Genomic DNA, 20,971 nt, shown 5'->3' with positions numbered 1-20,971 from the left:
TTGCTGCTCAGGTCACTTTTTGTAAGAATTTTCCCTGGAAGCTTGGCCCATATGCCAAGAGCCAACCCTCACGTAGTGCATTGTCATTTTGGTCATCAATGGGGATTGAACCTGGGACCCCCTGAGTTAAGAGCATGAGGCTATGCAGCTTGAACTAAAGTACTGATGCCCCTGGCTGGCACCTGCTGGAACCTCCTCTTCGCTGTGCATGATGCACAGAGGAAGACAGAGAACATACATTGAACAATGGAGTTACACATGTGCACACTGGTTGGCTGCTGGCTTCCACCTCAGAGCTTGCTGTTCTTTGGTGATGTAGCTGCAGACCTCTGGGATGACAGGGGCTACTTAAGTGTGACATTATTGGTAAGGCGCAGCAACAGGCTCCTGGGTATAGATTTGTACCTATGCTCACACCAGCCTGGCCACTCTGATCCTGGTGAGGCAACAAGTTTTCACTTGACAGCTTGACCATTGATTGTTCCATGCCAAATTCATTTTCTGCGTTGTCATGTACCACCGACTGCCTGATAGTCTGCAAACACGGATTTCTACCGCCACCTGCCCCTGTCTTCTCTGTCCTTCATCCCTTGCCACCATTTGTAAGGTGATTATACTGGAAAAGGAATATCGGTAGCGCCTTCCTCCAGTATGTGAGTTGGTTTTTAGTTGTAACAATTTTACTAATGTCCTTGGAGAAGTTTCTCCCTTTAGTTAAGGGGCGGGGAAGTAGCTAGTTGGGACAAACCCCAGGATATTGACAGTTTTGACCCATTGTTGTCATTTTCCCCACAGGGCAAAAGCCAGACTTGCTTTTATTACGAAAATCCGTTTTCCAGATTCTCTTATTTTTCACACCGCAACTATCTGTTATCAAGACCTCATTGGTATCCGTCAGTGTTTGATAACGGCAGTCGCTGGCATTCTCTTCGGAGGTCCCTGACAAAAGGGTGCAGGAGGGTCTGTTTCTCTGCCAGCTGGGTACCGCAGTGCTGTGCAAACCACTACGGAAGAGACTGTCAGGGTGAGAAATCTGCACCGCTGCGCCCACCCCTGGCACAAAGGAATTCTTTTCTCTTGTCACAATGAGGTGTCCTCTCTTAGCCAGATGGTGGTGCCTACCCATAGATGCTCCTTTGATGGGTCACCATGAAGGCTGGTAGCTGTCACATTTTTGTCATGGTATTTCTCTGTGTGCAATTTTTTCTTTCTAGCCCTTATGTTGCAAAGATAATCTTATGGTGACCGATGCAGTGCTGTCTTCCTGTGTTATCCCAACCAATAGTGCTGCTGCAGCCAGTTCCTTTTCTTTATATAAAGCAAGTTAGGAGAGTCAGGAGACATGCAATAGCGAAATGAGGTTTTTCATCATTTTTGCATGAAAGTCATGGCAAGGGGTTATTCCCATAGACATTTCGCACGCATTAGAGAGTCTGTGGGAACATCCCTTCCGTGCACCTCACCAGGACTTTGTTAGGACCACCTGAGGCAGCCCCTGAGGAATCCATCCCAAGGGTGAGGTGAGGCCCAGTGGATGCTGGGACACCAAAGCTGTGGTGAGTCGGGGGTGTAGACTGGGAACGCTAGCTTTATCCAGTAAACCCACCAAATTCACTCTTTAACAACTAACCAAGTTTTTATGAGTAGTTTTCCCTGCCTCCAGGAAAAGCAGGAACCTTTTCTTGCCTAGTCTCCAGTTTGGGTAACTTATCAAGGCTCTGTGTTTTCAGTCTGCCCAGGAGGGCTGGAGGCTCCCTGCAGTAACCGTGGTACTTGTGATGATAGGATCGATGGGTCAGGACGATGCAACTGCACCGAGGCTTTCATTGGGACGGCTTGTGAACTGTGTGCGCCAGGCAGATACGGGCCAGGCTGCCAAGGTACAGACCTATAAACAGATAACCAGAAATGACCGTGATGTGTGTGCGCATCGTAGTGGTCTGTGCAATACACTGAACAGACTGCAGAGGATGGGATTAGTTCGTTTGACCTGACGGGGTGGTAGACTTGGGGTTAGATCGTCTGTCAGACCTGAGGTTAGAGGAGCAGTTTCTATAGGCAATGACGACTGTTTGGTCTGTAGTGCACTGTGCTCCAAGGGGTAAGGAAAACCCCTCCGAAACTCTGGGCTCATATTGTGCTCTCGATTTTAACATTTTAAGCATAGCTTCTCACTGAAATCAGTGTGAGGGGTTACCCTTACGTGAACGGCACATTGTGGCCGCTGGGACGGTTATGATAGCATAGAACTGTCCTTATTCCAATAACAGAGAGGTCATCAGATTATAGCTACTGTGGAGGGGAAGCTGCACCCTTTCTTAATCCCTCTCTGCAGGACTCTGTCATCAAGCCAGCTGAATAACACTGGCTGCCATTTTTCCTGAGGTGTAAGAGGCTGGGCTGTGATGTGTACATGAGGCAGTTCAAGGCCAGGCCGAGTTGGGTATTTCCCAGTACACTTGCTTCAATCTTATAATTCACTGATGCTGAGGCCTTTAAGGTGTGTAAGACGCTCCCTCTTCCCCACTTGGTGCAGTTAAGCAGCTCCATCCATGTCAGTGAGAGTTAAGCATGTGCTTTGAGGTGTGAATGGGCCTCTAATCAGACAGGCTTCTAATTAGAGCTGCCATGTGTCCTGAATTGGATGGGCTTGCGAGACATTGGATCCCCCTGCAGTCTCTTTTGGGGTCAGTGCTGCCCTGATGTGCTGTGTCAGGCCAAGAGGAAGACAAGACCAGGGTTAAGAAGCATGAAACCTAGACTCCTTCCCTGGGTTTGGCATTCAATGTGCGGGACTCACAAGCATGGGAGAAAGTTTAAAAGGGATTCACTGACCGGGGGATTTTGAGTAAGTGACTCACAAGCCGCCAAGGGGAGGAAAAAGAAAGCTAAGGGCATTTGCCAGAGGGCTACAGAGCAGAGAGGGGAAGGGAGCCCTCCAGGAGAGGTTAAGCAAAGTTTGGTTGGTCCATCACTAGTCAATGCCCTGGACCGAGCACAGACGGGTGTTGGGCAAGAGGCCATGGACATCAGCACAAGTAGCGAGAGTTCCTGGCTGCAGTTTTACAATTGCACACAGACTTGTGGTAATCGCCCGTGAAAAATTCTGCAAGCATAATTCTAAAAGTCCAGGCCTACACGGAGCCCTCATGTAGCCATATGCCAGAATCCATCTTCCAATGCTACCCTTCCCTTCTCAAGTGGATCATCTTACAGGTGTGTTCTTATCTTCCTGTCTGTTGCTTTGCAGAGTGTAAGTGCACAGAGAATGGGATGTGTAATGAAGGCTTGAATGGGGATGGGATCTGTTTCTGCACTGAGGAATGGACAGGAGAGCGCTGCGAAACCAAACTAGGTAACTTACACTTGACTCTACAGGTGAAACTCCCAAGTATCGTTCCTTCCCTTGGGCAGGTGGTTCTGTGAATGGGCACCTGTAGCATCAGTCACATGTTGTCTTTTATTTCATGGTTATCAAATTTATCTCTGTCCTGTTAGGTTTGCTCTGGATGCATGAGTCCATCTGTTGCTATCTTATTTTTACAGCATCCAGACACGTTGCTGCAAAGCAGCTCTGCTCTGGTGGCTCAGCTGGGGTGAGGTTTTGTGGCTGGGTTGGCGTACAAGCACTATTTTTTGTAGCTCATGCTGTGGAAGTGAGTTTGTAGGAGAAATCTGAATGAGGCGAGCGTGGAGTCCGGACGCAGTACCTGAGAGGTGGGATCCCCAGCTTGGGTAGATGTACCTGTGCTAGTGTAATGCCTATAAACCCCAGTTGTCAGCAGACAGGACAGAACATGGGATCTCTGAAGCTTCATGAATGAGTCTCTACTGCATGAGCCAAAAGCCACATGGCTGTTAGCCAAGCTTGTGGAGGACTCATCAGTCTCTAAAGTCAAGGTGCCACTAGAGGGAGACAGAGCACCACACCATGCCGGCATGGGTTACACTAGCTTGACTTGAGCTAGTGCCTGAAGATAGCCAGTGGCCTTTGCTGCAAGTGGCAGCTCGGGCTGACTGTCCATGCCCAATCCCGCCCGACCTCCTGGGAACACACTAGGGCTGCTAGCCCAAGCCACTGCCTGTGCCAACATGGCCACACTGCTACTTTAGGTGCTAGTTCAATCCAAGCTAGTGTGTGAATGTCTATTTGAGCTGGGAGCCCAGCTGCAGTGCAGACATACCCAGAGATTCTGGACAGCACTGCAGGCGTGTGGGAAGGCAGCTACAATTGCTCACATGTTTCTCTGTTTGGACCCCCACATTTGAGTTTAAAAATTTGGCCCAGCACGCCTAGCTAAGGCCCATGGACGTGCTGACAGTAGACGATAGCAGCAGCCAGAATTGGACATAATAAGAGGAACCGTGTGGAGAGAGGGGCAGGGAATTCATAGTGTAGATCTGGGGGTATTAAGGAGCAGACCCAGGTGCACCAGAACATGTGGCAACCTGAGCCAAACAATCCCTGCCATACACTGCTACAGTGAGAACACCATTGAGCTGAACACTGGAACAACCCTTCCCTTTGGAACATCTTTGCTTCTTATAATGTTCCCATGAAGAGCTCTGAAATGGGGCAGGAAGTCCCCAAAGTGTGATTGTTCAGTGCTGGGTGGGAATTGAAGGCCTGATCCTGCTGGGTGCTGAGCACCATCAAGTCACAATAAAGACCATGGGAGTTGTCTGGGCTCTGCACCTCTCAAAATCAGGCCCTGAATTATTATAGTGCATAGGGCCCTAACTCTGCAGAGACTTAAGGCAGACTTGATCCTGCCAATCTGCTTCAGAGAAGAGGATTTTTTTTCTTGTATCTTGGGAACCCATTGATCTAAAGAACCCAAATGTGCCCCCTGAGACGTGATCATGTTCAAGATGATCTGAGCAGACAAGTGGTTTCAAAAATACTTTGAAAAAGTTGGCTTTTTAAAACAGAACGCTGGTCTCCACTGGAGACCTGGCTGGCCCATAACGACACCTGAGGGTTTGGGCAACTAGGGTTGGAACAAAGATACAGGAAGTTAGGATGTGAATGATCCGGAGAGTTCTCATTTTTATTTAAATTGAGCAAGAGGGAGGGTTTAGGCAGCCTGTGGGGTGAAGGGCACTGATGGGGAGCCAGGGGACGGAAATGGGGTCAAGCAGGAGGAGTGAGGTGGACTGGAAAGAGGGATGTTGCTCCAGGCCAGGGGATCAACAGGCCAAAGGGTATGAAGGTTACAGTGGGAGGAACGAGGCATGGAGACCAGCCCCAGCTTGAGGTAGGGAGTGGCGGGAGATGCAGGAGCAGAGCTGCACCGAGCCTGGAGTGGGAGGGTGGAGCATAGATTGCAGTAGGACTTGGAGATGCATCTGCATGCAGAGTGCAACCTACTGATTTGAATGGCTTGTTCTGTGACTAGCTGCAACGCCGGTGTGCTCCCCAGCTTGCCACCCCAATGCCTCCTGCCGAGCCGATAATATCTGTGAATGCAACTTGCATTATGAAGGAGATGGAAGAACTTGCACAGGTACAGTTGGAGCATATGGCCTAGGCCTGAGCTGGGCAATCTCTAGTGTTCTGACAAATGTGGAGGTGTGGCTAGTTTGGAGAATGAAGACAAATTAAGGTGGTATCAGACAAAGGAAAGATGGGGGAAATAACACTTACTCCTCTAATCATCCAGACCAGGGATCTCAAACTCAAATCACCACAAAGGCCACATGAGGACTAGTATATTGGCCTGAGGGCCGCATCACTGACACCCCTGCTGCCCCCAGCCCTGCCCCCACTCCACCCCTTCCATGAGGCCCTGCCCCGACTCTTCCAACCCCTTCCCCACCCCCATTCCAACCCCTTCCCCAAAGTCCCTGCCCCGCTTCACCCTTTCCCTGCCCCTATTCTAACCCCTTCCCCAAATCCCTGCCCCAGCCCTGCTTCTTCTCCACCTCCCCCCCCTCCTCCTGAAAAGTCCTAAGCACTGCCAAACAGCTGTTTGGTGGCAGGAAGTGCTGGGAGGTAGGTGGAGGAGCGGGGACGCAGCACGCTCGGGGGTGGAGGAGGGGCGGCCGGGGGAGTTATGGCAGGCCGCAGGAAACGCAGCCCACAGGCCGCATGTTTGAGTCCCCTGATCCAGACCTTTGTGGAATGATGCAGGTGCTTTGTATTTAAATGGCACAGTGCAGGACATTATCAACCAATCAGTATTTAGGCTTGAGATTTTCAAATCTGCCTAAGGGATTTGGATGCCTAATTCCATCTCAGCCTTAATATATACGATCTGTTTCTATTTTAATCTACAGGGAATGCCATTAATAAATACCAGTCCCTGTATCCATTATTGTGCAATATTCCTATTCTGTCAGGCTCATTGCAGTATACAGCTACTCTCTAATTACACCCACTGCCATTAGTTTGCTAATATTTAATTGTGGTATGAAAAGACCAAAAAGGTATTTGTGAAAGAAGATTGATCCAGGCAGGACTCTCCCGAAGTCACACTGGGGACTGTCCCGCTAACAAGGGCTGGAGGATCAGGCCCTTGTAAAGCCTGCTGAGTTAAAAGGCTGAACTGTCTTTCTTGCCTTAGTGATTGACCAGTGCCGGGATGACAATGGAGGGTGCAGCGAGCATGCCAACTGCACTCAGGTGGGTGTTCAGCTCTCCTGTACATGCCTACCGGATTACCAGGGAGATGGCTACGTCTGCAGCCCCATAGACAGGTGTGCGGATGGCAGGAATGGAGACTGCAGCGAGCACGCCTTGTGCATCAGCACTGGGCCAGTAAGTATGTCGTGAACACCAAAGGCATTTGGCTGCCCTGCCCATGTTGTGGGAACAGCATTGAGATGGACGAGGAACACTGACACCAACACACAGGTGCAACGGCAGCAGCTAGTCTACATGGCAAGAGCCATGAGCAATAGCTTTCTAGTCAATGCCTCCCCAGTCATTCAACCCGCCCGATTCCCCAGGGCTCTCTTGTCACCGTGTGCCATACTCCGAAGGCTGGGGAAGCCTGCCTTGCTGCTAGCTTTCAGGGGTTAGCGTTCCTCCCCATACAGCATGGCGTGTTCTCTGCCTAAAGTGAACCCGGTCCCCTAGAGTGTGGGGGGGAACAAAGAATGGTGTGGGAGGGACTGCCTGTGGGACGGGGAAAAAGCTGCCTCCCCCCCGCAGTGGCACCAGGTCTCTTGCAGAGGGGCTGGTGACTGTTCTGCTGCAGTGGGAGGCAGGACTGGGAGAGCCCATGAAGGCGGGAGTGGGGGGGGGTGTCACAGCTGTGCTGTGTGCAGAGAGGATTTGGAAGAAGGCCAGCGGCCGTGCTACACAATTCTGCTTGCTGCCTCCCTCCCCTAACAAGAGGTTGGGTGGCAAGGGCCATGGGAGTGACACCAGTCCTGTGGCGGGAGTGGCAGCCACGGAGCTGCTTTGCAATCCTGGGGGGTGGGAGGGGCATTTTTCCATGTAAGTTTGGCTGGACATAGGATTTGTCCCCCACAGTGACTGAGCCCATCCCCTCTCTGGGGTAGGGCCACCACGTTGGGAGCATATTCCACGGGGTCACCTTGTGACATTGCGATTATGGCCTCTGGTGGCACCGCCAGATCACACCACTTCTCAGGCCCAGGGAGGAGCTCAGCCTGGGTTGCAAGACAGGAGGTTGTCCTGTTATGGTCAAACTTCGCCCAGAAATTTCAGGATGGTCAGCAACCCCATTGCTAGAACCAGCCAGGCCTCAGCAGGAGATCATGGGCTTCCTGAGCGCTGGGACTGGCCTCCCTGCTGCCCCGGGGATTTCTTTGTGTTGCAGAATGCTCGGAAGTGTGAGTGCAAAGTGGGCTATGTTGGCAATGGAATTCAGTGCCTGGAGGAAGCTGTGCCACCCACCAACCGCTGCCTGGAAGAGAACGGCCACTGCCACCCCGAGGCCATTTGCACTGATCTGCACTTTCATGGTACGAGTCCTTGTTGCCACCACTTTCCTCGTCAGAAAACAGGAGTTGGGGAGGCAGAGGCAGTTCTGTCGCCTCTTATTTCAGACCACCCCGCATAGAGGAGATGGGTAGCCCGTTTTCCGGCCCCAGGCTCTATCAGACATAAAGCCTGTTTCCTCCCCTGAGATTTCTATCTCAGACCCAGTGGGGGCTCAAGGGTACCTTAAAATTCTCACTCTCTTGCCTCTGTCACTTGTTAATGTGTGAAATCTCACAAGTTAAACCAGGTCAAGCTGCTTGGAAGAGACTCGAAGAAAAGCCCTCATGCAGCAGGAAGTGGTGGAGTTGGGTCAGTAGGTGGTGCTGTTCCCCTGGAGTCTAGGTTGAGTCAATAACCAGTACGGAGTTAGGGAGCACTAGTGCAGAATGGCTTCCATCTTCCCCCCCAGAAGTGGCTGTATTTTAATGATAAATAACCCTGCTGGTATGTGTGTATATCCTTTAAAATGTCAAAAGTAGATTAGGTTTGCAAGGTCAGATTCAGTGGTGTACACTGGCTGCTTGGCATTGCCAGTGTGGTGTCCAGCAGCTGCTGAATCTGGCCCTTGCTCTCTAGGTGTGAGAGTGAGAAACACACACACACATTTGTGTAGATAAGTATTTAGGGTCTAGGTGAAAGGCACTTTATAAATATATATTATGTTGGATCTTCAGATGCAGCCACCTTGCTGATTTGCAGGAATAATCGAATGCCCCTAAAATTGTGCCCGAGATTATTTTCGGCTGTAAGATCAGAGGGCTCTCTCCCAGTCAGGCCCTGAACCTGTGTTTCCGGAGAGCTCCCTGAGAAGTGACATGCACTGGCATGGTTGTTTTCCAGACAAAACCGTTGGCGTGTTCCACCTCCAATCGCCAAGAGGGAAGTACAACTTCACCTACGGGGAGGCTGAGGCTGCCTGCCTGGCTGAAGACGCTGCTTTGGCCACTCTCCAACAGCTCTCAGCAGCTCAGCAGGTAAAAGCAGTCACAGCTGAGCCAGCTCTCGTACCTCAATGGGCCTGAAAGCGCCAGGTTGGTGATGGGTGCAGTGATCCACCTCGTTTTGGCTTTTTGGCACCTCTCCTTTGGGTTGGAATCCCAGCTTTAGCAGCAATGTGGGAAGCAACCTAGGGCAAGTGCTCTTTTATACAGGGTTCTGAGTGTGTCCATTACAGCAGCCGGGTACACCAGTCACATGGCCATTAGCTATTTCAATAGATATTATCCCTTCAAAGTGCCAGGTGCCTTGCACTTCTTTTTCTGTGATGGGATCGCGCTGAAGCTGTGTATGAGCCACAGTGCCCCAGAGCTTCGATGGGCTGGATAAATGCCAGGCAAATGAACAGTATGCAGTGGTGGTGTAGCCGTATCAGTCCCAGGACATTAGAGAGAGAAAGTGCGGGAGGTAATAACTTTTGAACCAACTTTGGTTGTCTTTCTCTTGCCCAATAAAAAATAATGCTTTATGCCAATGAAGCATCAGGTTTCTGTTTGCCTAAGTAAAATGATGTCCTTCCAGGCTGGGCAGTGGAGAGCAGTGTATGAATTACAAGGGCAGGAGTATCTCCTTTATATAGGGCTTTCAGTAGAGAATACTAAAATGAATCAGTGCTGTTATAAGAAAAGGAGTACTTGCGGCACCTTAGAGACTAACCAATTTATTTGAGCATAAGCTTTCGTGAGCTCACATCCAATGAAGTGAGCTGTAGCTCACGAAAGCTTATGCTCAAATAAATTGGTTAGTTTCTAAGGTGCCGCAAGTATTCCTTTTCTTTTTGCGAATACAGACTAACACGGCTGTTACTCTGAAACCAGTGCCGTTATAGAAACTGATTCATGGCTCATACAATCCTGTCTCTCACTGGACAACTTCTTTTCCTATTGCAGATGGGTTTCCATCTATGCTTAGTTGGTTGGCTCAATAATGGCACTGCAGGATACCCAACTGTATACCCGACCCCCAGCTGTGGCTCCAACCACATTGGCATTGTGGATTATGGCTCCCGAAAAAACTTGACTGAGAGGTGGGATGCTTTCTGCTACAGAGCTAAAGGTATGGAGAGACTCAGTATTGGCTCTGTTGGAATCTGCAGCAGGGAATGTGATTACACATGTTTGTATCTCAAAGGTGTGTTATATCAAGAATTTATGCTCCTTGTGATTATGCACACACCACAGTGTCAAGGGGAAAACCTACCCAACACATCTGCAATACGCTGTCACTTGCCGGTTTCCACTACATTGGTTTATGCCCTGAACATTCTTATTTAATAACATAAAGCACCAGAGATCTCAAAGTGCCTTACAAAGGCAAGTAAGTGTTTTGAGCCTCCCTGTTACAGATAGAGAAACTAAGGCACTGGGAGGTTAAGTGAGCTGCCCAAGTTTACACAGTGGTGCAGAGAAGCCAGGGTTTGAACGCCTAGTCCAGAGCTCTATCCACTGGACCACAGCTGCCTTCCGCATGGACAGAAATCCTAAGCAATAGTTCAGTGTATTTGTTGTCTGAAGAGCTCACACCCAATCCTGTTCCGCTCACATCTTTCTCCCCTTTGCAGATGTGAGGTGTAATTGTAGAGATGGGTTCATTGGAGATGGCTACTCCTGCAATGGAGATCTCCTGGCTGTGCTGGCTGAGCACTCCAACTTTTCAACCTTCTATTCTGTAAGTGTTGGTGCCACATTCCCTCTAGCCGGGGAAGTGGGAAGGGACATGCTCCTCAGCAAAGCGAAGAAGGGAATAATAGGGAATCCCCAGATCGCAAAGGTTTGGAAACGAAAATCACTGAAATGGAAGACAAGATTGTGTGCTCTCTGAAGTGCCATGCACAGTGGGAGAGTCAAGCTGCTTCCTCTCATTGCCAGTTAGTGTCTCTGCTATTCTAGCAAAGGTGGGGAGAATTCACGTGACATCTCCTGGGTTCTGCTGGCCAGAATGTTCTGACAAACCCGCAGCTTCAGGCTGGCACTTAGGATTCTCTCTCTCTCTTCCAGATGTTACTGGATTACACCAACGCCACGCAAGATGGACTTGAGTTCCTCAACTTCCTCTCCAATGACACCGCATATAAAACTCTCTTTGTACCCTTGAATTCTGGCTTTGGGGTCAATATGGTGAGAAAGCTGGAGAGAATATGGGATTCTCTCATCACTGGCGACACAGAACCTATAGCCATTTGAATACAGTGTTGTTGCTTCCTTGAAGGATTAGGGAAAAATGCTCCAGACTGGCTGAGTGGGTTTTATGTCTGAAGTAAGTTTGTTCTGGCTCTCTTTTGCTTGGAATGCAAGAACTAGTCTGGGGCCTTGTCTACACTGCACTCCAAGAAGTCTTTCTCCGTTGACTCATTGGACAGCATACAACTAAAATGTTGAAAGAGCAGCAAATGCCTGACTTATTTTCCCTCTGCTTTTGACTCTGCCTCATCCTCACTTCTAAACTTTGTTTTCTCAGAAATTAACATGGGAGGAGCTGAAGCTCCATGTCTCCCTGAGTGATGTTCTCCTCTTGAGCTCCAATCTCACCAATGGTACCGTTATACCTTCCTGCTCCGGCTACAACCTTCTCATTGCAGACGCTCCCCTGCTGAATAGCACGCATCCCCCTGTAAGTATGTTGGGCCAGTTCAGTACTCAGCCAGCTTCTCTTGCGTCTAGGTAATGGGTAACGTTTCCTGTCCAAAAAGGCTTTTTCTAAAACATATTCACATTGAGTCCCTTAATATTGCTGCTTCTTCTTGTGACAGGGTTCCAAAGTGATTAATAATACCCTGATAGTACAGTGGGACATTCTGACTTTCAATGGAATCATTCATGCCATCGAGGGGCCACTGAGGATGCCTCAGCAGCCTGTGCATCTGAATCAGGCAAGTTGCTTGTTCAATTCCATTGAGAGTTTAAATGGCAGGTTTAAGAACACATGTTGGGTTTGGTTACCCTGCATCAGAACAGGACGAGTCCCATTCGGTGCGCTCACCAAGGCCCTACTGTGTTGCGGCCTGTGTCATTAAATAGAGTCCAGCCTAGCCGTACTCTGCACTGCTGCAGTGAAGAACCAGACTGGGGCCACACAAGCTTGGGCTCCCACTCTTCGGGGTAGCTGTGATGTGGAGAGCAGGGAGATAGCTCGGTAAGGGTAGGGCGCTTGCCTTAGAAGTCGCTAGCATGTAGAATTTTATCAACAGACCTTTGTGTTAGTGTGTGTCCTCATATAGCCAATCCTAATGCATTCTGTATGGTGTAACGTGGCAGGAAATCCCGGTAAAGCAAAGCAAGAATTATTTGGTCATTTGGGCCCAAGGCTACAGCTGAGGCTTGTGCAAGTAACGTAAACTTGCTGTGCCTCAGTTTTCCCACTGGTAAAATGGAGATAATACTTAGCTACAGCACAAGTGGGCTGAAGCTAAATTAAAGTACTTTGAGATCTTTGGGTGGAGGCTGCTAGGTATTAAGATATACCTACTGTATTGATATACAACACAGGGATGAATTTAGTGTGAATGGCTCTGCATACCGAATCAGTTACCCTTTAGTTCTCCTGTAGTATAATGAGCTGTACATACACATCAGAGAGTTCTTCTGACCTCAGATCATGTATGTTAGTTACCAACTACTTCCTCCTCCCTGCACAGAACTATACCTGAGTGTTTCACTTCCCGGCAAAGGTCTGTCCTCTTCTCCTTGATCATTGCTGGAACAGGCATCCTTTCTGCCTACCTGGTGCAGGTGGGCCTCCAACTCCATGGCAGAGCAGCCCTCCTCACCTTCTGCCTGCTGTTTTAAGGGACAGGAAGACCAGCTAATGGCCAGTTCAAAGACATGAGAGAGTGTGGTACCTGTACATTTTTAGATGTATTTGCATAGCCATTGCTATGACTGGACTATAAAACATTGAGAACAGCATTGAGCAAACAAGTGGCACCAGTACAAAAACATAGGCCCCTGCTGTTAAGTAATCCAATGGATAGCTTCAGTCTGAAAAATGCACTCTTTTGGCCACCAGCCAACAAAAAAAGAGAGCTAGTCTCCTCTCGTTCGGCCTATTGCTGCGTGCCTTGAAAATGTAATAGTGCTGAGTAAAGGCATGTCCCAAATCTGCAAAGGGAGGAGACAACTTTACATCACAACGGAATGTAAGGTAACCAGTGTAGTGATGATGAGATGCATCAGTGTATGTATTATAGCTTCTTTTGAAACTTCCGGGCAGTAGTAGGATAGTGAACTAACTGGTTTATTCTACTACATAGTTGATCACTTCCAGTCTGAGCTGTGTGTGTAAGATGGGATCAGATCAGGAATGAGTGCAGCACACAGGGGAAATAAAAACCTGCATAAATGTTCCAGGTAGCCAGCTCTCTATTTCAGAGGTGTGAAAAAGTTTAGTTTACGCTTTTTTAACACACCAGTTGTCTTAAAATACATAATGAAGAACTGCCTTAAACACAGAACTAAAACAACCTAGCGTGTCTATTACAGGTTACTAATGCTACAAAATCATCTCCTCCTGTGACCATCGGGGTAACATCCGCTGCTGTTGTGGTGCTGCTGTTATTTGCTGTTGCCGGCGTGTCCTATTACTACCAAAAAATAAAAACCCCAGGATTCCAGTTCCACTACTTTCAGGTTTGGAGAAAAGTATATTTGCTATAAAAAAAACAAACAAACAAAACCCCAAAAACACCTTGCTTCAGCTTCTCTCACTAAAGCACAAACCATTTCTGTTATCCTACTGCAATGGTCATATGCATAAGAGCTCAAGCTGTTACAGTAGCCAAACTGGGTGACTGCATGCAGCTAAGAACTCTTGTGGGTTTTTTTGCTTTCTGATGCATTTAAATGTCAGCCCGTAGCTAACCTCTCCCTGTCGAGTCGCATTTACATGTGGCCTTTGGACATGGATGAATAGTTTCCCCATAAAAACATTGAGAAAGTTTTCCAAGACGTATTTCCATCTGTTATGCTTGGTGTTAGGCTATTGCCCAGGATGTATTTCTGGAAAAAGAACTTGGATGGAGAAGTGCTAAGAATTCTCATCTTTAAGGGCTTGTCTACATGAAGCAAATTCTAATGCACACAGATGTTTTGTGAACTAACTGGCCACTGCTGGCACATCCTAAAAGTTCCCTAGTGTGTGCCAGGAGGGTCTACGCAGGCCAGTTGGTGCGTGTTACTGCACCATGTATACAAGCCCAAAGAGTTGGCTTGGGTGAGAGACACACCTACTTTTAATCAAAATTATTAAACATGAGGGTGGAGGGAGGTTTAAACTACAAGTAAATTCTTTAAGGTAAGACAGCCATTGCACATGGGACATAGGGGAAAATAACTATTAAGGCTGCAATAAAGGATTGTTTGATGTAGTTGACCTTCCAGTTTATACTGTCACAGCTTATGAAGGAGTGTTACTACAGCCCTATGCTCTTGGCCTAGATCTAATGAGAATTTGGGTCACTGCAACATTCTCTTCTCATGAGGGGTTGTTGCTGCCCCCATAACTTGCAATACTAGGGCCATGTCTACACTGTAGGCACTACAGTGCCATAGCTATGCCACTCTGTAGTGTGGACACAGACTACTGTGACAGCAGGGGTATTTCCTGTGCTGGTAAGTTAAGCATTCTTCCATTGACCTAGCTGTGTCTATTACTGGGGCTTAGATTGGCATAGCCTGACCCTCATGCCATAGCTATGTAGACCAGGCCTATGATTTAGCCACTATGGGAAGAACTGGATAATTTGTAGTGTGGTGTCTGCAGACTGCATACATGTAAATTACAGCTTAAACTAGAGTGAGGTTACCAAAGAGTCTGGTCTAGGCAATGGAACATGTTAAAAAGTTGCTAAGCACCTTAAACCTGCATTGTTGTGTGGTAACACGTATAAATGGGTATGAGGAGAAGGAAGCTAGAAATATGGAAACCAGTGTGGGAGGTAAATGAGCAATATGGATTAAATTACTCTTAACTGATCGCTCATAAAAATAATTACCTTTCTGTGCATCTTGGAAAAGATTTTACATTTAAGAAAAAACTCCACTGCCTTACTAACTAGAATCTGTAATTCAATTTCATTTTCACTACCTTGTTAATGCAAGGAACCATAGAAGTGCTCAAGACTGCAGTAATTATGAACTCACCTCTAGAGGATGTGGAAGATCGATACCTAATCTCTTGTACCTTTGCACACAGGCTGACCTGGAAGAGGAAGAGCAGGCCAGGAACCCACCCTTAGTGTCATTCCCAAATCCTCTCTTTGGGGCCCAGAGCTTGATGTGTGAACCATTTGAGGTAAGAAAATGTTTCATCAGAACAAAACAAGTGAGACCACTTGTTTAGAACCTAACCAAATTGGGGGAAGGAGAGTTCATGCTTGGTAGGGGTGAATGGGATTTGGTAAGGATGTAAAAACAACCCTTAATCTGCACTTATCACAGGGATGCTTGAGCCAGACGAGAGGAATCTCTGGACATGTCTAAACAGATATAGTGCTTCAGCATAGTCACTTGCTACAAGGGTTCCCCAGTCACTATAGTTAGTCCACCTTATGAAGAGGCAGTAGCTAGGTCAATGAAATAATTATTCTGTCAACCTACTGCTGTCTACACTGGGCTTTAGATGGCTTAACTGTGTGAAAAATCCAACTCCCTAAGTGACACAGCTGGGTCAGCCTATCCTTTAAGTGTAGACCTGACCTAAGGTAAGGGGAATCTCTTCTCTCTTTAGTCCAGGCATTGAACTCCCATTGACATTTTTAACCATGTTAAAAGCAAACACCCTGCACCTATAAACTGAATTAAAAGCTTCAGTGAATAAGTTTTCAATGTTGATTTAATAAATTAGATGGCAGAAACCACAGCTGGGTTTTAGCAGGCAAGGACTCAGTATCCTCTTCCACTGAGAAACTTCTTCTTCTCTTAGTCTATTTACTCAGGCTTTGCAGGGGAGAGATCAGTATAGAGGTAGGGTGATGTCCCCTTCTTACCCCAACCTGCTGCTACTTCTATAGCAATTTCATGTAGGGAAGACTGCAGTAAAGATGTTCGCTGTAGTGTCAGGGCAGTGAGAACTCCCTTAATCCCCTTCAGAACTGGAATTGCCTAGGAAACCAGCCTTATGTTCCTGCTGCTAAACATGTAGTGAGTCAAGGGTTAACTTTAGAATCTTAAAGGATGTGTTTGTCAAGTTAGGAGCCAGCTGAGGACTATGCTAACAGTTTCTATGTCTGTTTCAGGACTCTTTCAGGGGCGAAGATTTATCAGACACCTGCAGAATTCTTGAGTAAAGCATACAGCAAGCCAAACAAAGGGGGAAAATAAACCACCATGTTCTTGCTGCATGCTAGTGCTAAGTGGAGCTTGCCCACATGTCCTGCAAGGGGTAAGCAGATGAAGAGTGAGCTAATGGTTAACAGTAAACCAGACAAACTCATCAGCTAAGATACCTCAGTTGAACTACCCTAAGACATACATACCTGCAGTTACTCTGATGACTAGTGAATGTCCTTGTTGATGCAGCTAAGAAAACTTTCACTGGAATAGCGAACACATGACGCCAGGCTGCCACTTGGTGCTCTGCACTGATTTCTTCCATAGCTGTAGGAGGGGAAATTCACTACATACATCTGAAGAATGTTGCTTTAAAATAGTACCATTTGTAAAATATAGCCAGTACTACACAGTCATAATCCTCCAGGGCTAAATTATATATATAATGGAGTGGCACACAGCACCTGATAGCTGGAAAAACAGTCTGGCCAGAAAATCTAAGCCTTTAAAGGGGTGAGCATGACAAATGCCTTTTTATTCAGCTGGTTTGTTTGCTTTAATCAAGTGATGACTCTCCAAACAGGCTTAGCCTGAAGTCTGTGCACATTGCACTGTTTTGCTGATTAGTATTGTGGTTCTTCAATAAACTGCACTTTGAGAACAAGTCTCCTTGTCAGATTCTCAGCTGTTAGGGGTTAGAATTGCATTGGTTAAGTGAAACCAGATGGTAAACCATTATTTCATACTGTGATACTTTGTTTATTTACCATACGTCTATATAAGTTTAGAAGAAAAGAACCTACCATAATGAGCTACAGAAAGTTATTTAGACAAGAACTTTAACATGCTACATTCCAAATTATTCTCAAACCACACAACCACCATTGGTGTGTTAAATTTTCAGAGAGCCAAACATCCACTTGAGTTTCCTATTTATTTGAAGACCAATTACATCAAATTTGGGTGGCTATACTATGTCTTAGCAAAGGCATCTAGAGGATGCCCAGTCTGTCAAGTGGTAAAGTTGCCACCACAACATGGCAGATGCTCCTACAGCAGAGTTAACATTCTTCTGTTGCAGCATACACATTACAATTCCAGGGTCACAGATCACAACATGATAGTCCATTCAAATGATATAGCAATGTTTAACAAGTTATTTACATTAATGCTAGTTATTTTGGTGTTCAAACAAAAGGTGGAATAGTTTCAATGTTTAAAAAAAAAAAACTCAAAGCCATTTAACATCCAGTCACCAGGACAGGTACCCTGTTTATGCACTTGAGGTATCATGTTCCCAACTGTGGTTAGAGTTGCTACTCACTGCCAGAGTTATTCTACCTACTGTCCTCACAGCTGCTGCATTAATACTGTTTTATGGCACTGGATTATTTTACACATTTTCCCTAGCTGCTATGGGATTTAAACTTGGCACAGAGCAATAAGCCACTGGCAGTCTGTCTACTAGGCACATAAAGCCACAAATGCACTAAGAATTCTCTGTATAGGCACAAATCTACAATGTAGCTTTTAAAATGAAGTTCACCTATCCTAATGTTCTCAGCCCAGATAAAACTCTTGTGATGTGGAATGGTGAAATTACAAATTTCTGTATCTTCCCACACAAGATGAAAGATGCCATTTCTTGTAATTATAGCCACTGATATTTTTATACTTCCCCTAGCTGCACAAGTCTCATGTACCAAAACTTTACTACAGATTAAAGGTGCTCAAACCTGAGCTTGACCTTTTGCTACAGTACATAGAAAACAAGGTTCCATCATGATAAACTTTCATTATGCAGCAGTCAGTCAGTTCACAGCTCTTGATAAGTTATTTAGCATTCCCCACCAAATCTATCCTCCTCAGAAGCAGACACTCCAGGGCTGGTGCTTGGGGGACTCTGCCCTGATTTCTTTAGGGCAAGCAAGTTTTGCTCCTACAACATATCTTACACACAGTAAAGGAAATCATGCACTTGGCTGTGCTGCCTTAGTGCATAAGAGGAATACAGTAATCTTTAGCCCTAACACTGAATGGAAAATTTCAAACATCAATTTCCTTTCCACGGTTTCCCACAATCCTGCTATGTCTGAGCTCCTCCATTCAGCAGCTCCCAGAGTTGGTTCACAGTTGCAGCCCCATGAATCATTCCAAAGCTATGTAGAAAAAAAATCATCAGTAACAAAGAACTTCAAAGGAAACCCAATGCACTAGGCAGAGAGCCCACAGGGTAAGCTTGTGGGAGATGCTGCTAGCAGAAAGGGCATTGAGACATTCTACAGCCCAGGATCTCCTGCAATTCTCCTATGTCTGGAAAGTAGAGAGCAGTGAACAAAAGAAAGGCGGATTAAGAGGAACATGCCCTACCACCTACAGCCCCTTACTGGAAAACAAGGCCCACATTGTAATGGCCTATAAAAGGCCTTTTTGAACATAGACTCAAACCTTCTCACCAAAAGTAAATCATTGTTGAGTTTTCCCTTAGTCCTGCTCAGATTAAGAGTCAGAAAGCTCCCCTTCTTCAGCACAGGAGGGTGAGGCAGTGAATAGTTTTTCTTGCTCCTTGTGGGTTTGTGTTTTTTACTGCTTGTGGATGTAGGTGTGCTGCTGTGGCCTTCCACAGTACCTGAAGCCTTCTAAAAACTGCCTTCTGAGTCCTGCTCTGCCAGGTCAGCCATTGGGAAGAGGGGGGCTTTGTTAGGAGCTCTTTCCCTACAGAATTCAGCATCTACTTCAAGATGGGGGAGGGATGGGGTGGGGCACTTGAGCCCCACAAACCTCTTGTAAAAAAAAAAAAAAAGTAATCAAAGTTTGTCATTGTGAATTTTCTACCTAAACAGAAGCCGAGGCAGAGCTATAGCTAGAAATCACTGTCTCCTACCCAAAAAGGGCATGAAGTAATCCCCATCCATTGTCAACAACACTGGTTTCATTTTTTGGAAAAATATATTTAAACACAAGATTCACTGACCTCTCCATGCCTGATCACAATTTATCCTTCTTTCTTCCCCCCCCCCACCCCCAATACTGAATCAGAATAATCTCTTCCACAACTGTCAGAACAGCCTTGATGAGTCAAGAATACGAACAGGCCTTATTCTAATCTCAGTTTTACATAGGGGGTGCTGTAGCTTCACACCAGCCCATGACTTCAATTTGTGCAAATACAAAGGCATTGCTCATCTTATTGAAAAGATGAGAGCTCTAAGCTCTTTACTATAAAACAAAGCTATGTCATTTAAGGTAGTGTTTTGTTTGATTTTTCCAGCAAATAAATTTTAACACTGAAAACTAAGTGTTGACTTAAATATATTTAAGACTAGACATAATCAAAGATTTAAAATCCATTATAATATAGTGATTAATTTAGCTTCAATGCTTTTCAAAACAATCCTCAAAGACATGGCAAATGATGGCAAGTACATATTTTAATTTCAAAGGCTGCAAAAATGCACCTTCTAAGCAGTGTGTGTCAAGATCTTAGCTTTTGAACTGTTTCTATAAGTGAAGGAAAAAAGCCACTATATTCACAGACCAAAACATTCAAAAGTTAGGTTGCCTAAAATCAGCTTTCAGAGGCGCTGAATAAAGCTTTAAATTTATGGGAGAGAAGAGTGGTGGGTTTGCTTAGCACTTCTGAGAATTGGGCCACTTCTAGCTAAGGTGCCTAACTGCAGTGTTAGGAGCCTAATTTCAGCTACCCCATAAGAAGATTGGGGCCAGAATTTGGGCAGGGACTGAAGATGGAGTTCTAAAAACTTTAGGGGCTCATGAAATGAAGCTTGCTGTGATTGTTTTACTTCTACCTACCCAACTCTGAGAATGCTTTGCTAGTTAAAATAGTCAATCATATCTCCCTTCCATTTAACTTAAGCACCAATTTGCTGGCAAGGAAGATATTTGGAAGTGCTGGAAGGCAAGGTTCAGTGATGGTCAGGGACAACGCACAACCCACACCCGTGTTAAAATCACCTTTAACGATAGACAATCCATGGCCAAACAGCCTGACCCTTTGTACAAACAATTCTAGCACTACATTACTGTAAAGTTCAGCTCACACACTTTCCCTTTATCGGATGTGCACCATCTCCTCCAGGAAGGGGGTCTTCATACAACCGGTGCAGAGCTGATCCATCCAGAGGGGCGCCTCGTGCTGCAGAGGGGTGCGCCGGGGGAAAAAGGTGAAGTTCACATCATAGTTCAGCAGGCAGCTGATGGATGCCATGTAGATATCAGAGAACCGGATCAATCTCCGGGAGAAGTAAGTTGGGTTGTGGAAGGTTCGGAAGATGCTCCCAAATTGAGGATTGAATAGGTTCTTCGAAAGGGACCTGAAAGGAGAGGACTTGGTTTGCACGGGCTAACATTTAGAGAAATTATTAACAGAGATTTTGTAACTAATTTTGACAATTCAGACCTTGGAAACAGATACTTTGCACAAGGTTTTAAAATTTCAGGGTACCAAAACCACCAGGGCAGGTACTTTCCTTATGGGCTGTGCTGTGATAGAAAAGACAGCAAGAGATTACTACTGGAGTCTAACCTTAATTGAAGATTACCCAGAAGTGATGGTATTAATGGACCTAGTGAACGTAAGCAGCAAGGGCTACAATTTCCTCTTAGGGAGGATGAAGACAATGGTTTGATATCCGCTGCCAAGTCATTCCACGCCTGCCATAGGAGTCCTGCCCTGTGGGAAGAATTTATGTATCTATATTGCTTAAACTTTAATGTTAACAGGATAAAGCAAGAC

At 46.3% G+C, this 20,971-nt stretch overlaps 2 protein-coding genes across 3 annotated transcripts in view; one reads left to right on the top strand and one right to left on the bottom strand.

Annotated features, from left to right (window-relative positions):
* Positions 1 to 16,879, top strand: part of STAB1 (stabilin 1) — a 100,952-nt gene extending 84,073 nt beyond the window's left edge. For both annotated transcript variants that reach the window (XM_084633222.1, XM_084633223.1), the window contains 15 exons: positions 796 to 1,024; positions 1,731 to 1,880; positions 3,251 to 3,355; positions 5,400 to 5,507; positions 6,567 to 6,760; positions 7,791 to 7,935; positions 8,795 to 8,928; positions 9,841 to 10,006; positions 10,512 to 10,618; positions 10,948 to 11,067; positions 11,408 to 11,560; positions 11,700 to 11,819; positions 13,429 to 13,575; positions 15,140 to 15,238; positions 16,182 to 16,879. In XM_084633222.1, coding sequence (XP_084489348.1) covers positions 796 to 1,024; positions 1,731 to 1,880; positions 3,251 to 3,355; positions 5,400 to 5,507; positions 6,567 to 6,760; positions 7,791 to 7,935; positions 8,795 to 8,928; positions 9,841 to 10,006; positions 10,512 to 10,618; positions 10,948 to 11,067; positions 11,408 to 11,560; positions 11,700 to 11,819; positions 13,429 to 13,575; positions 15,140 to 15,238; positions 16,182 to 16,232 — 2,028 coding nt within the window. In that variant the 3' untranslated portion in view covers positions 16,233 to 16,879. The remainder of the gene's footprint in view (positions 1 to 795; positions 1,025 to 1,730; positions 1,881 to 3,250; positions 3,356 to 5,399; positions 5,508 to 6,566; positions 6,761 to 7,790; positions 7,936 to 8,794; positions 8,929 to 9,840; positions 10,007 to 10,511; positions 10,619 to 10,947; positions 11,068 to 11,407; positions 11,561 to 11,699; positions 11,820 to 13,428; positions 13,576 to 15,139; positions 15,239 to 16,181) is intronic.
* A 251-nt stretch (positions 16,880 to 17,130) lies between these two features.
* The window catches only part of NT5DC2 (5'-nucleotidase domain containing 2), a 60,935-nt gene continuing 57,094 nt past the window's right edge, over positions 17,131 to 20,971 (bottom strand). Inside the window, exon 14 of the mRNA XM_084633224.1 lies at positions 17,131 to 20,549. Within this exon, the coding sequence (XP_084489350.1) occupies positions 20,288 to 20,549 (262 nt within the window). The 3' untranslated portion in view covers positions 17,131 to 20,287. The remainder of the gene's footprint in view (positions 20,550 to 20,971) is intronic.

This window comes from Lepidochelys olivacea (assembly GCF_965140295.1).
Source record: "Lepidochelys olivacea isolate rLepOli2 genome assembly, chromosome: 7".
NCBI classification, from domain to species: domain Eukaryota; kingdom Metazoa; phylum Chordata; order Testudines; family Cheloniidae; genus Lepidochelys; species Lepidochelys olivacea.
This window is presented reverse-complemented; position numbering and strand designations above follow the sequence as displayed.